General features: G+C 36.3%; 1 protein-coding gene across 10 annotated transcripts in view; it reads right to left on the reverse strand.

Annotated features, from left to right (window-relative positions):
* LOC118745664 (UV excision repair protein RAD23 homolog A) overlaps nucleotides 1-12,440 on the reverse strand; it is a 50,899-nt gene extending 38,459 nt beyond the window's left edge. Inside the window, exons 1-2 of one of the 10 annotated variants that reach the window (XM_036479233.1) lie at nucleotides 12,386-12,440; nucleotides 10,616-10,785 (exon numbers count right to left, since the gene is read on the reverse strand). In XM_036479233.1, the coding sequence (XP_036335126.1) occupies nucleotides 10,616-10,681 (66 nt within the window). In that variant the 5' untranslated portion in view covers nucleotides 10,682-10,785; nucleotides 12,386-12,440. Of the gene's footprint in view, nucleotides 1-10,615; nucleotides 10,853-12,161 lie in introns of all 10 variants that reach the window. The other 9 variants (XM_036479230.1, XM_036479227.1, XM_036479229.1 and 6 more) reach the window with 9 other exon arrangements.
* Between the last annotated feature and the right edge of the window lie 877 nt (nucleotides 12,441-13,317).

Below are 13,317 nucleotides of genomic sequence, written 5' to 3' on the forward strand. Positions count from 1 at the left end.
TGAATTTTGATTTCAAAACGCCGAAGTCCGTTCTATAATGTTCCTCGCCTTGCAATGTACTTTGTTGTATTTGCATTCTGGACTCCAACGGAAACCCAGCGTCACATACAGCAACAAACATATTTGTTAATTCTTTTACAAGTAGGCAGATTGTGGATCCAGATTTCGGATCGGTATCGCAACTTGTCGACATTCATCACACGTCGGCAACTTGCTATATCGATCCGAAAATTGTTTCTAACTGGTTACATACACCCCTATTCTGCAACTGTTTCGTATTCGGATTTTGCTACGAATCGTAGAAATAGTATGCTGCAATCCGAATCGTATTTTAGAACTTTCGAAATTCGTAACAATGGCATGCCTAAAAACGAACGAGTAAGCTTTTTTACGTAATTTTGTACGAAAACAATTGTGTGTCGGATGCGAAATAAAAGATGTAAATCGATGTGTTTGCAAGAAATATTGGTGGTGTTCATTTAAACAGATAAATTTGTCTTTCGCTTATACGTATATTTTTATCCACTGCTTTATATAAACGAGCAAAAAAAGAATCTTTGTTGCCCCTTATCGAGAAACTTGGGTTTAGTTATTTGTACAACGATTTTCGGTTGTTGTGTCCAAACGCATAACCCGAATCCAAAAACTTTAACATACACGTGTAATCAAAGGATTCAAATTTTGTTTAAGATAAATGTTTCAAATTTCCTAGCACTAGCTTATTAATAAACTCGGTTTGCACTATGCACTTCTTTGCAAATTTCGACGTGGGTTCCGCGCAAAAATACTGTGAACGGCGTAGCCGGAGTGATATGCACAAGAAATGTTGTATACCTTTGACATGCGGAAACCCCTTTTCCCCGCAACACAGAAAGAAGAATTTTACTTAGTAAGGGTTATAATCCCTAAGCGCGGCCGAAGGCAGAAGCAAGCGCAACAGGTGGTGGACCTAGCAAAGTGCATGTTTTCAATGGCTTGGAAGAAGCTGTTATTGCATTAACTGGATTGAGAACCAGAGCTTTAGGCATAGGAGGAGTTCTGGCTTATGGTTCAACAATTCAACCAGAAGCTGGAATAGATGCGCCCATGGTTACTATGCCCGACAGCTCCGCATACCTTTGTGAATCCATTGCCATAGCGCCCGCTTACTCTGCTGCTATAATTGCAAATACATAAGAATCCATAATTTTCCTCAAAATATGTAAAATTAACTAATTTTAGAATAAACAAGCACATGATGAGTGTTTTTTTAATTCCTTTCCACTTTGTTTTCCTTCATTCAGCTATCTTCGAAAAACAACTGATAGCTGGCAATGCTGCACATGTTTCCGCAAGAGTTGCAGCATGTGGGTTTTTTGTTTTTCGTAGCGTAGCTACGAATTACGAATTAAGAAAATTCGGGTTCTAGAATAAGGGGATAATCTTCCTACAGGTTGTGCTTCAAAATACCACCTAAAAGCCATGTGTTTTCTCCTGTGTTGATCGACATAATTTCCTTTAGTGTAGCATTATTCCATATGAAGGAATCATGCGTGGGTCCTCCATATCTGACACCGATATACGTTATGTTCATATTGAAATAGCAAACGTAGGTAATAAGAAATTTGTGCGTATCAAATATAAACATACGAAAACTAATAGCCCTATTATGTATAGCAACCGGTGTGTAGTTGCTGGTCTAGTAGCAGTGGCAACCAGTATGGTATTTTGTATTATGTATAGCGATTAAACTCAGTATACAGAAAAACGCAGACAACATCCAAATTGACTTTTTAACATGTACATTTCGAAGTAATTGGCAACTTTGCTCCAATGTGTTTAACAATTTATGTAAACAAAAATAAAACAAAATCGTCATAAGCGGTAAACTGAAAATTGCGCTACTGGACTCAGTAGCTGGCGGTCAGTAGCCAGTTGCCATACGTAATGCGAATTTAAAAATACGGTTGGCCACCGGCTATCAGTCACCATACAAAATAGGGCCATAGCTTACCAGTAACGCGTGAATAATGAAACATCCTTTTCTGTTTATGTACAGGTATTTTAGTTTCTTTTCAGGTGCTGATCCAATCTTATTCTAAAAATTTATTTTGCTTTTATTCTCCTCTTCTTCGCTATTGTCAAATTTGATGTGCTTGGGACAAATCTTCTGCACGATTAAAGAAGTAACGGGAAAATTTTCCTTAAATTCGGTGCAAATTTGAAAAAATGAGAGCGTGTAGAGGAGCTTTTTCCGATTCTAAAAGTGAAAACCCAAGGGCGCTGAGGCTTCTATTTTAAAAGTTACTAACTTTTAAGATTGCACAATTCACCATACAAATTTCATTGAATGCATGGAAGTTTGGAAATGAACACAGTTGTTGGTGCTGCCAGATGATGAGAATAGTAAAAAAAAGTCGCGGATTTTTTATTGAAAAATTTCACTTTATATTGAAATACTGTTTTACATAAAAAAAGTAAAAATTTTCATTATTTATCGAATTATTAATTTTTTATAAAAAAGCGCCGCAGACGAAAATTTGTAATAAAAAACCCCGCGATTTTTTATAAAAAAATTTCATTATTTATAGAATTAATGTTTTTTTTAAAGCGCCGCAGTCAAAAATCTTTAATAAAAAACTGTGCGATTTTTTATGACAAATTTTCATTATTTATCGAAGTATCGTTTTTTTTAAAGTGGCGCAGGCAAAAATTTGTAATAAAAAATTTTCATTATTTATCGAAGCATTGATTTTTTTTAAACGCCGTAGGCGTTTATGTGTAGATGGTTTTTTTAAGCACCGCAGCCGAAAATTTTTAATAAAAAGTAGCGCGAGTTTTTATTAAAAATGTTCATTATTTATCGAAGTATTGATTTTTATAAACAAATTGATTTATAAAAAATCACGCGATTGATTATTAAAAACTTTCATTATTTATCGAAGTATTTTTTCTTTTAAAGCGCCGAAGACACCCATTTAATCTCTAATGTTATTGAGATCATTATGAAACAGAAGTAGATTGTTGAATATCGTTTCATTTTAGTGTACACTTAATTTTCGAACATCTAGTAGCACCTTTCTATCCACCATTACAGCCATTTTGATTTGTTTGCTTATTTACTTTGATGAAGACAAGTAGTGAAATTATTAAACGCGTTTTATATTGTTAAAAAATAAAATAAAATACATTTAATGTATACAAAATACACGTGAGCATTGCAGAGATCGCATATTTATCAAAATATAAGTGTTAAGTTCTCTTTTTATGAGAAAATTTGCTAACTTACTAATAAAGTGAAGAGTGATAAATAATGTTAATATATAAGATTCAAGTTTCATGACAAAATTTGTGATAGTCTTGTGAAAACACCCAAAAACCTATGTAATGGAAAGCCAACGCAAAAATCGCGTTGATTTTTAATAATTTTTTTTTTTGCTGAAGGTGATAGGCAATTGCTTCCTTATAAAAGAAATTGTGGAGAAATGCATGGGAAGAAAATGCACAACACTGTCAGCCAAAAAAAAGTATTAAATATCAGCGCGATTTCCTAGTGTCTTGAAACTTGCACTTTAATCCACTATAGGCTATAAAACTTCCATAAAATAAACAAAAGAGAAAATAGTAAAAACTAGTCGAATGTTGCTTAACTTAGGCTGCGCTTCTCCAAACTTATTTAAGTGGAAATTAACTTTAATTTAATTTTTTATTTAATTCTCATTTAAATTATTTTCAGTTTCAATAAGATCTTTATTTAAGTGAGTAAAAAGTGGTTGTAAAACAGACTTGGCCAGCGAAAGCTTTCATTTGTACTGAGAGCTTTGAAAAGCTTTGGCACGCTGTGTTGTAAGAGCAGGGCTGGTATACAAGTAAGCAGCAGATACACAAACTTGTGGTGTGTATATTGATCAGCTGATTAAACATGTAACATGTTGTTGTTGTTGTAACAGCATACAAACTCCCCAAAGACTTTTTGGGGAGTGTTGCTGGAGTGACAGTCCTTGGCCAGATATAAATCTGGGTCGTTCCGGTTACGTAGACCCGACTGCCGTGGGAACGAAACATGTAACATCTCTGAATGTGGTTATTCTGATTTCATTTTTATTTAAGTGAAGAGCATAGGTTACTTAAATCAAACTGAAAACATATTAAAACTGATTGGTGAAACCAAAAATTTGGAAATTAAAGTAATTTTGATTTAAATAAAGCTGGTGAAACGCAACTCTAATCAGCTGAAAACAAGGGCATACAAAAAGGTGGCAACCCTAGTCAAAATTAAATAATATAAAAACTTTTTAATATACAACGCTTTTATAAATGGACTAAAAAGTAGAAAATAATAATTCTCAGTCCCATAGAATTGGTTTTGATAACTTTTGATTTTGAAATTTGGGCAAGTCGTTATAAACAATTTATGAGATTGAAAATTAAAAGCGTGGGGCGCATGCAATACAAAGCAATAGATTTAATTGACAATAGTCAATCTACATAACATAGACCTAAAATTTCTACAGAGATTGTACAAATTTGAGATCGATTTTAAGCGGTCGTTATTCATAAATATATGTATTTCCCTTCATATCAATTCTGGTCTATTACATGAGTCCCACGCTTTTCATTTTCAATCTCATAAATTGTTTATAATGACTTGCTAAAATTTCAAAATCAAAAGTTATCAAAACAAATTGTATGGGACTGAGAATTATTATTTGTTTTTAGTCCATTTATAAAAGCGTTGTAAAAAGTTTTTTTTTTGTATATTAGGTGCATTCTTTTGCAACCGAGCTACAAAAAACACTCTCTTAAATGACGAAATACACGCACAGCAACAACACAAACTCGGCTATTTATCCGAGTGCAGCCAGGGCGGTTAAAAAATAAGCGACCCGAAGGATAGTATTGTTAAGTGAAAAAACTGCTCTATTGTGAATTGTTAATAGGAAAGTGGAGAGTGCAATTTTTGTTCCCTTACATACGTGACTTTAAAATATGTATTTATATTAAGCAAATACCTCGCATAAATACTCATTTAAATTGGTTTTTGTATCTAAATCCCGTTAAACTATTCACATGTTTCTTTCCAGCTACCAACCGGGTCGCTTAAGTAGCTAAAAGGAAATTTTACAGGAGTTGAGCGTTCTTTTGTCGCTCGCTTAGAAAAAATGCACCTATTATTTATTTTCTACTTTTTAGTCTTGTCTGTATAAAATTTGCAAAAGATATTAAAATAATTCAACGATATTAATAGATTGGTGCACACACATGTATATACATATGTATGTACATACATACGAGCGCCAATTAATTTCATTTAAAGAAATGGGGTGTCGTCCATTTCCGCTTTAGTTCAAAATGGGCATATTATATTTCAAAAAAAGTAATTTTGCTGCCTTTTCTCCCATGAGGAGATTTCTTAGAGGCTCGTATATAAGGCCGGCTGCCTAAAAAATTGCTCACTTGGAACGGCGGGTGGAGCGCTCAAATATTTGCGGCCCAGATCTGTCAATTTGCCGTATTTTTGTTTAGTTTTTCACCAATCGAGAAGATTTTCACCAAGATGAGCCCGTTTTTCTTTAATATAGGCCTTCAATTGAGCTTTTATTTCACATTCTTTAATGTCTCCAGAGTTTACATCCGAGCCTTTGCTTTCGCTGGAGGAATCTAAAATTATTTTACTTATATTTAGCAGTACTTGTTAAAGGCCCATCAATGTTGCTTTATATACTACTTAACCGTTTAGCGCCTGAAGCTAAAAGCCGGTTATTGCCCGCACCTTGGTTAGACAGACTTAGGGCCATTTCAACAACGTTAGTGTGGACTACACATTCGCATTCGCAAAACATTCGTATCATTTGATGCGAATGCGAATGTCGAATGCGAATGTGTAAAATGATGCGAATCATTCGCATAATAGAATAATAGTAGGGTAAGCACTGCGACCAATAGGTCTATTGTGCCCCGAGCTAATCACAACACTGAATCCAGACCCAGGGACTCCAAGAACTTCAGAATGGATCCCGGGGGCAGGGAGTGTATGTGATCTTCACTTGGCCATATGTGTCCTAGGCACCTCTCCCTTCTTCGCGAAACGGCCTCACACTCCAGGAGAAGGTGCATTGGTGTCTCTTTGGCGGAGTCACAGAAGCGACATAAGTCGCTTGACCAGATTCCCAGATTAAACAAGTGGCCTCTGAGCCTACAATGACCCGTCAAAATACCTGTTATGATTCTTAGCCTCGCCTTGGGGAGGTTTATAAGTAGCCTGTATCTCTTTGGGTTATACCCCCCTAATAGGCTCTTGGCTTGACGAAGTCCCGAGATACTTTGCCAATGCTGTTCCCTCAGTTCGCTGTTTTCCTTCCAGAGTGCCTCTTTTATCGTACTGGGACCCACCGCAAGGAAGGGCTCAGGTCCTACCGGCGTCGAGGCAGCCGCCCGCCTGGCCAGCTGATCGGCTACTTCGTTACCCTTGACACCCATATGACCTGGTACCCATATTAGCCGGACGGTGTTGTGCACAGCAAGGGCATTAAGCTTCTCGATGCACTCCAAGACTAAAGAGGATTTGACCTCGAAGGATGAGAGAGCTATGAGTGCCGCCTGACTATCGCTTAGTATAAGTATCCTCTCCCTTCGATAATTCCTGCGAAGGTTAATCTCTGCGCAAAGACTGATTGCATAGACTTCGCTTGGAAGATGCTGGGGAAAGTCCCCAAAGGGACTGAGAGTTTCAGCCTAGGGCCATATACTCCTGCTCCAATACCCTCAGGCGTTTTGGAGCCGTCCGTGTACCACTGTAAAGTGCTCGCCTGGACGTGTCCCTCCAAGATAGGCGTGCTCCAAGTCGCCTTTCTGTATAGATCGACTTTGAAGTTTCTTTCAAAGACCACTACTCTGTGCATTTCATCCCTAGGAAACATTCCTGGTATGTATTGTGTACGGGAGTGCCGTTTTTGTGTATGTGTTGTGTATATGTTTATTTACAAACGTACGTGTTCCTTTTCTTTTGTACGGTTTTATTGATATATTTGTACTGTATTGTTTTCGGACGGTACTAGCTCTTACTGCCAATATAGGAGTATTACATATATGCATGCGCCCCACGCTTTTCATTTTCAATCTCATAAAGGCATGAAGCCTCGGCGTAGTTTTCAAAAAAGTCGAAAAAACGGATAAAATAAATGCCTGAGCGAAATTAAAGGTTAAGACATATATAGGAAAAATTCATGAGAAATATTTTCGTAGAACATTTAAACCCCATTAGCACCCGCCTGAAAGGATCGTTTTGACCCTTACTTCAAGAAACCCCACAAAAGACAAATTAGGAAGGTGGTAAGAGGATTGATATATTCTAGAAAATTATCCTTTCGAAAATTCTAATAGGGGTCTTCTTAGGCAAAAAACTTCATGCCACCAACTAAAAGTCTCTATTAAATTAAAAGAAATTCTTGATTATATTGAAAAAGGGGCAAAAATCCATCACAAAAAAAAATCAAAAAAATCAACGGGATTTTTAGGGGTTTGAAACTTGCACTTCATAAAACTGCATTCCCAAAAATGTTATAAGGATTAAGATTAAACATTTGAAATTTAATGGTAACATATGTAATTGAAAATGGACTTGTCTGAAATATATTACGTTGCCACGTCTGACAAGCTCCTGCAATCTCTTTTGGAAATTCTTGAGTTTGCCAGAAAGTCTTTTTTGCAGATTTGCAGGTTTAGTAAATTTGTCAGGTCATTTATTTTGTTATAGCATAAAAATGTCTGGTAACATAATTGAGAGTGGACTTGTCTGTATTCACAGTGTAAGCGGACAAAAAGTAGTATTGAAAAAATTTATTTTCAGAGATAAAAACCGCTTTCGAAAGCCACTTTACATGCAAAGTATAAAGAGCGTGTCAGACATGGATATATTTCCAACTTTTCCACGCATTCGTTGTCAAATTGAGAAAGAGAAATTTTATTTCGACGTTTGAACAGCCAGAAAGACCCTTCCGTCACATTTCGAAAATCAGTTTCAGAAATAATAGTAGTGACTGCAATTGAGAGAGCGCAATTCGATTTCGGAAATATATTTTGACTTGCTCGTGCGGCACTAGCAATCTGCAATTCGCCTTTGGGAAATAAAAATCCTCTTTCGAAAGATACTTTACATGCAAGATGTGACTGCTCATACAATTGCTTTCTGAAATTTCTCAATTTGACAGGCTTTTCGAAATATACGCATTGCCAAGTCCGACAGGCTCTTAACTGCTCCTGCAATCTCTTTTGGAAATTCTTGAATTTGACAGACTTTTGAAAAGGACTTGCACTTGCCACGTGTTGAGGTTGTCTGATGAACCTCTGGACTTCGTCCGTCAGTTCGTAGAGATGCCTCCTGACGTGCCTGGGCGTGGGCTCTTCTGCAAGCAGTGGTCTGTTTGGGTTACCACGTCTGTGGCTCCCAACTAGAAACTGCTTGCAGAGCATCTTGTTATGCTCCTTAACGGGGAGCACATGGGCCTCGTCGTGCAGGTGATGTTGCGGCGGCATTAAAAGGCATCCTGTCGCTGTCCTGAGTGCACTGTTTTGGCAAGTCTGCAGCTTCGCACACTGCCTCCTACTATTCCCCGGCGACCACACGGGCGCTGCATAGTTCAGAACCGGCCGGCCAATTGCCTTGTACGTTTCCAGCAACGTTTCTTTTTCTTTGCCCTAGGTGCTACCGGCTAGTGACTGGAGGACCTTGTTGCGGCTTTGTACTTGTAGACAAGAAGGTTACTCCGAGGATGTTCGGGTTGTTCACCGTCGGAATTGGTTCGCTTCCCGTGTAAAAAGCCACAAAGTCCTTTACGCAGATTTGCAGAAATAATTTTCAGAAATAAAAATTGCAAGGTGTCACTGCAACTGAAATTACGCAAATCGCTTTCGAAAAATAAGACTTCCATAACGTCAGTTGCTTTGCATACGTATAAAGTATAATGTTCCAAAACACCGTACTACAAAATACTGACAATGTATACGTTTCCAAAACGCATCCGAAAAGTTATCGAAACGCATCGCTAGAGCAATCAGAGCATCAGAAACAAATAAGATGCTTCGTTTGTTATTGGTTACCATCGGTTTTTAAAAATGTAGAATTCAGAAAAATTGTTTATTGCTGTATTGAATATTTAAAATATCCAATGTATAGGGTTGCAATAAACCGCAACTCTGCATATCCAAACAGTTTGAATACCGCAGTATAACAGTATACAAACATTGTATGGATACGTTTTGGAAGTCAGCCTAATTTTCATTTTTGCTGCAAGTTCTATCAAACCAATCGAGTGTTGCCGTGTGACGCGTTTTTTACGAATATTAATAGTTATATAAATGTTGAATACAAGTAATTTTTATTCAAAAACAAAACCGACTTCAATTCTCATATTCAAATTTAGCATTATCATTAATTTCTTCATATCCAATGATCGGATTTAAACCAAATTTACAATGGGACCACCTGTAGGGTAACACCTTTGCTTAAAAAAAAAAAGTTATAAAAATCGGTTAACGTGGTCCAAAGTTACATAAAAAACATATTCCGACGAATTGATAACCTTCCTGCTTTTTGTGAAGTCGGTTAAAAATATGAAAAATACGTTTAATTAATTTATTCTACTGATATTGAGTATTCAAGTATTACTGTATTAGATATTTTGTGACTATTTTGTGCACATTTAGCAGGTTTAGTAAATTTTTCAGGCCATTTATTTTGTTATAAGCATAAAGAAGCCTAGTAACATAGTTGCAAATGGACTTGTCTGCATTCACCGCGTAAAAAATCAGTATCGGAAAGTTTGATTTTCAGAAATAACAACTGCTTTTTCGAAAGCCATTTTTCCTGCAAGATGTAACTGCTACTGCAATCTCTTTTGGAAATTCTTGAGTTTGACAGACTTTTGAAAAGGAGTTGCACTTGCCACGTCTAACATCTACTTAGCGGCCACTTAACAGCTACTATAGCTTTAGGACGATCATGATCGCAGTAGTGCCTTAAGCCTTTCTTTAGATTCTTGAAAAATCCAAATTCTGATAGATCATATCTTTGAAGAAATAAATAAGGGGTACCGTTTAGTTATTTGTACAAACCCGTGACCCAAATCAAAAAACATTTACACACACTTTTAGACAAGTCTACGTTTTATAAAAAAAATATATGTAATATATAACTGCAAGATCTTTGTAGAAATAACATTTGCCAAAATAAGAATTCCTTGAATACACGTTAGCTTATTTAATGTATAAAACCCATAAAAAATTTAAAGAAAATGGAAAATGTTACAGAAAATTTGATGTCCGATATGAAAAAGAATGCCTCATATGTCACCGTTCATTGAATCGAATCCGCGGCGTATCTCCAGAAACCCCACTAACTTGGAATATCCCAGTTCAAAATTGATAGTCATACATCCCTGCAAACCCTTCCACTGACCACAGGGGAACCCTTCCAAAATTAGGAAAATTTGCCATTTAAAGAGGTGAACTGAGCAGTTTGCCAGTCGGGAGGTGGAATAAAACTGTAAATCCCCTTTCGTATGTGGGTCATCAAAGCGCACACAACGAAATGAAGAAGCTCGCCCAAACACTTAGCGCCGTTTCATTGTATGCTTACCGTCTTTTCGCGGTCGAATTGAATAGTGAATGTCTGTTGCTGCAAATTTTTCACAGTGATAATCATTTCTACTTTTCTTCTTTAGATTAATAAATGAAGTTTAACATAAAAGACCAAACTTCAATACAATTCAACAACTTGTACTTTTTAAATGTATCTATGTTCTGTAACTTATTTAGTTATTTTATAATGGAGTAATTACACTAGTTTACAGTGATTTTGACCTGGGGCATTTGACTGACATTCCTTATGTAAAATTTGCCCCTGAATCCGAAGATGATATCTAGGCATAAATCACGTAACTTGGGAACGATAGTCGTTCAAACGATACTGACAAAACTACGCCGTCAAAACACTAATTTATGCATTTGTGCTGCTGTTACGTGTTACTGTTACTGTTACGTGAAGCAAAACTAGAATCGAGTTGACGATATCGCAGAAACGATCAACCAATTTTTGGTTTTAATGAAGCAAGACAATTTCGACACGATATCGTTTAGACGATTGTCGTCATACGTGATCCATGTCCTGATATTCTACTCTTACATTTTCATTTCGTATTTGGTTTCAGCGGAAAATTTAAATAAAAATGTCGTGGTGGGACAACTACATATATCTACCAAATGTAATTGTAATTAGTGAGTGCACTTTTTTCAAACCTCAAAAACCCGAAATTCGACTATATCTTAAAAACTTATCTACTATCTTACATTTCGTATTCACATTCAGCAGAAAAATTTACATTAGAAGGCATATAAATATATCTCAGGTGGGACAATGTTTTCATTTCTATAAACTTGGTGATACATTGGAAAAAATGGATGTTCTGAATTTTGACTTAAGTGCTTATGCCTTCTATATTTTCAATCCAATTTGGATCGTATAGTTTAGTTTCTTCCTAAAAGATCATTCTTTGACGTCTAATAAAGAAAACGGAAGTAAACATGTTTTTTAAGACGTAATTTACAGAAACACTGAGTTTTCGTGAAATTTTGTTGAAAATTATGCAAACTTCTTGAAAAATTCATTAATAGCTCCTAAACCCTGTTTGGCTGAAGTGTTGCACACAGTTGATGGTACATATCGTCGTTTAAAGTACAGAACCGTGTATCGCCATACTGCAAAACCACGTAACTGACATTTGCTGCTAAAAATTGGACTCGCTCACACAAGCTGTTGGCTCAATCCTTATCCATCCATCCTGAAATATACCGGCCAGAAATGCGATTGCTTTAAAAAAAGAACCATTTTGAAATTTTAGTGTTTTTACTCTCTAGAAAATAATTTAAGCAACCTCACATACGCGGTTTTGCATTTTGTTGATACGCGGTTTTGTACTTTAAATGAGGATATATTTAATTACTTTCGGTATCATAAAAAGAACTTCGAAGTTGACTAACTACATTCCGAGACAATGGCAGTTAAGAGAAAAACGGAAATTTAGCTATATCTTGAAAACTGATCTACTTTCTTGACATTTCATTTCATATTCGTATTCAGGGGCAAATTTTATATAAGAAATGACAGTTAAAGCTATAGGTCAGACATTTTCTTAAATTTGTAAAGTAGGTTATGTCAAAGACCGATGATTTTCAACTAGAACGCGTAATTTTGGGAGAAAAGCTTGCTCTTTTCTCGAAACAATGAATACTTATCAACCGCACGAAAACACTGTTATTATTAATACTACAGCTGCAGCTCGAAGCCACGAAATAAATATACGGCCCAAATTAAAAAAGAAGTACGAATTATGTGACAAAATATGTTTACTATTCTTAAAATCCTGCTTTCATAGATACAATTTTAGCACAATATAAAACAATAAACGTATGTAGTAGATCTGTGCATCCAGAGCGGTTACCTGGTTTGCAGGGTTCTCTAAAAACCGATTTTTTCCTAACACGGACGTTACACGATCAATAACTTGCTTTTAAGTTGTGATACTCTCCCATTTTTAGATCTTGATCTTCGACATGATATCAACTCTGTAGGATCTCGAAATAGATTTAGATCACACTACAAAGTAGCGTGTAGGTAACTGTAAGTAGTCCAAATGCAATCACATGTAAAATTTTATTTACCTTTAACATTGAATCTTCTATACTCGGACCAATTGTGCGGATCTGCATGGCATTATATAAAAAGAAAATAATCAGCCCTGTTCTGCAAACCGAGTCGGAATCGCATCGGAATCGGAATTCAATTACGACTCGGAATTTAAATGGTGTTCCACAATCCGATCACAACTTTTGTTTCCCTCCTACTTGTCAATCGCGTTCTGAAGTGCCAAAATTCCTTTGAAGAAAATTATGGACTTATGGAAATTATCACTTGGGGAAGGAGTACCGTACCATTACCGACGTTACCGACACAATGTTATATACATGGAGTCAGTGATGTAGGTAACGATGTTTATCTGGGGATTAAGTATCGAGATGGTGATCGCCATTCGTGGTTGTTACTACGATGCCTGGTATGCTCTGGAACCTTTTCTGTTGCACCGTATATAAATCCATAGCCACGGTCTATACAACACGCATTTAACCAAACGCATTCTGCCACACGTAATATTGGAGTTCTTAAAAGTCGATTTCAGAGTTGATTAGTAACCTTGCAGTACAAACTATGAGAGTTTGCGATCATGATAAAAACATTACAAGGTAAATTTATCCTCTCATTTCGTCGGCCATGCTTTTTTTCTG

The sequence above is a fragment of the Rhagoletis pomonella genome, unplaced genomic scaffold, assembly GCF_013731165.1.
Source record: "Rhagoletis pomonella isolate Grant_MI unplaced genomic scaffold, Rhpom_1.0 Rhpom_scaffold_00009, whole genome shotgun sequence".
Taxonomy (NCBI): domain Eukaryota; kingdom Metazoa; phylum Arthropoda; class Insecta; order Diptera; family Tephritidae; genus Rhagoletis; species Rhagoletis pomonella.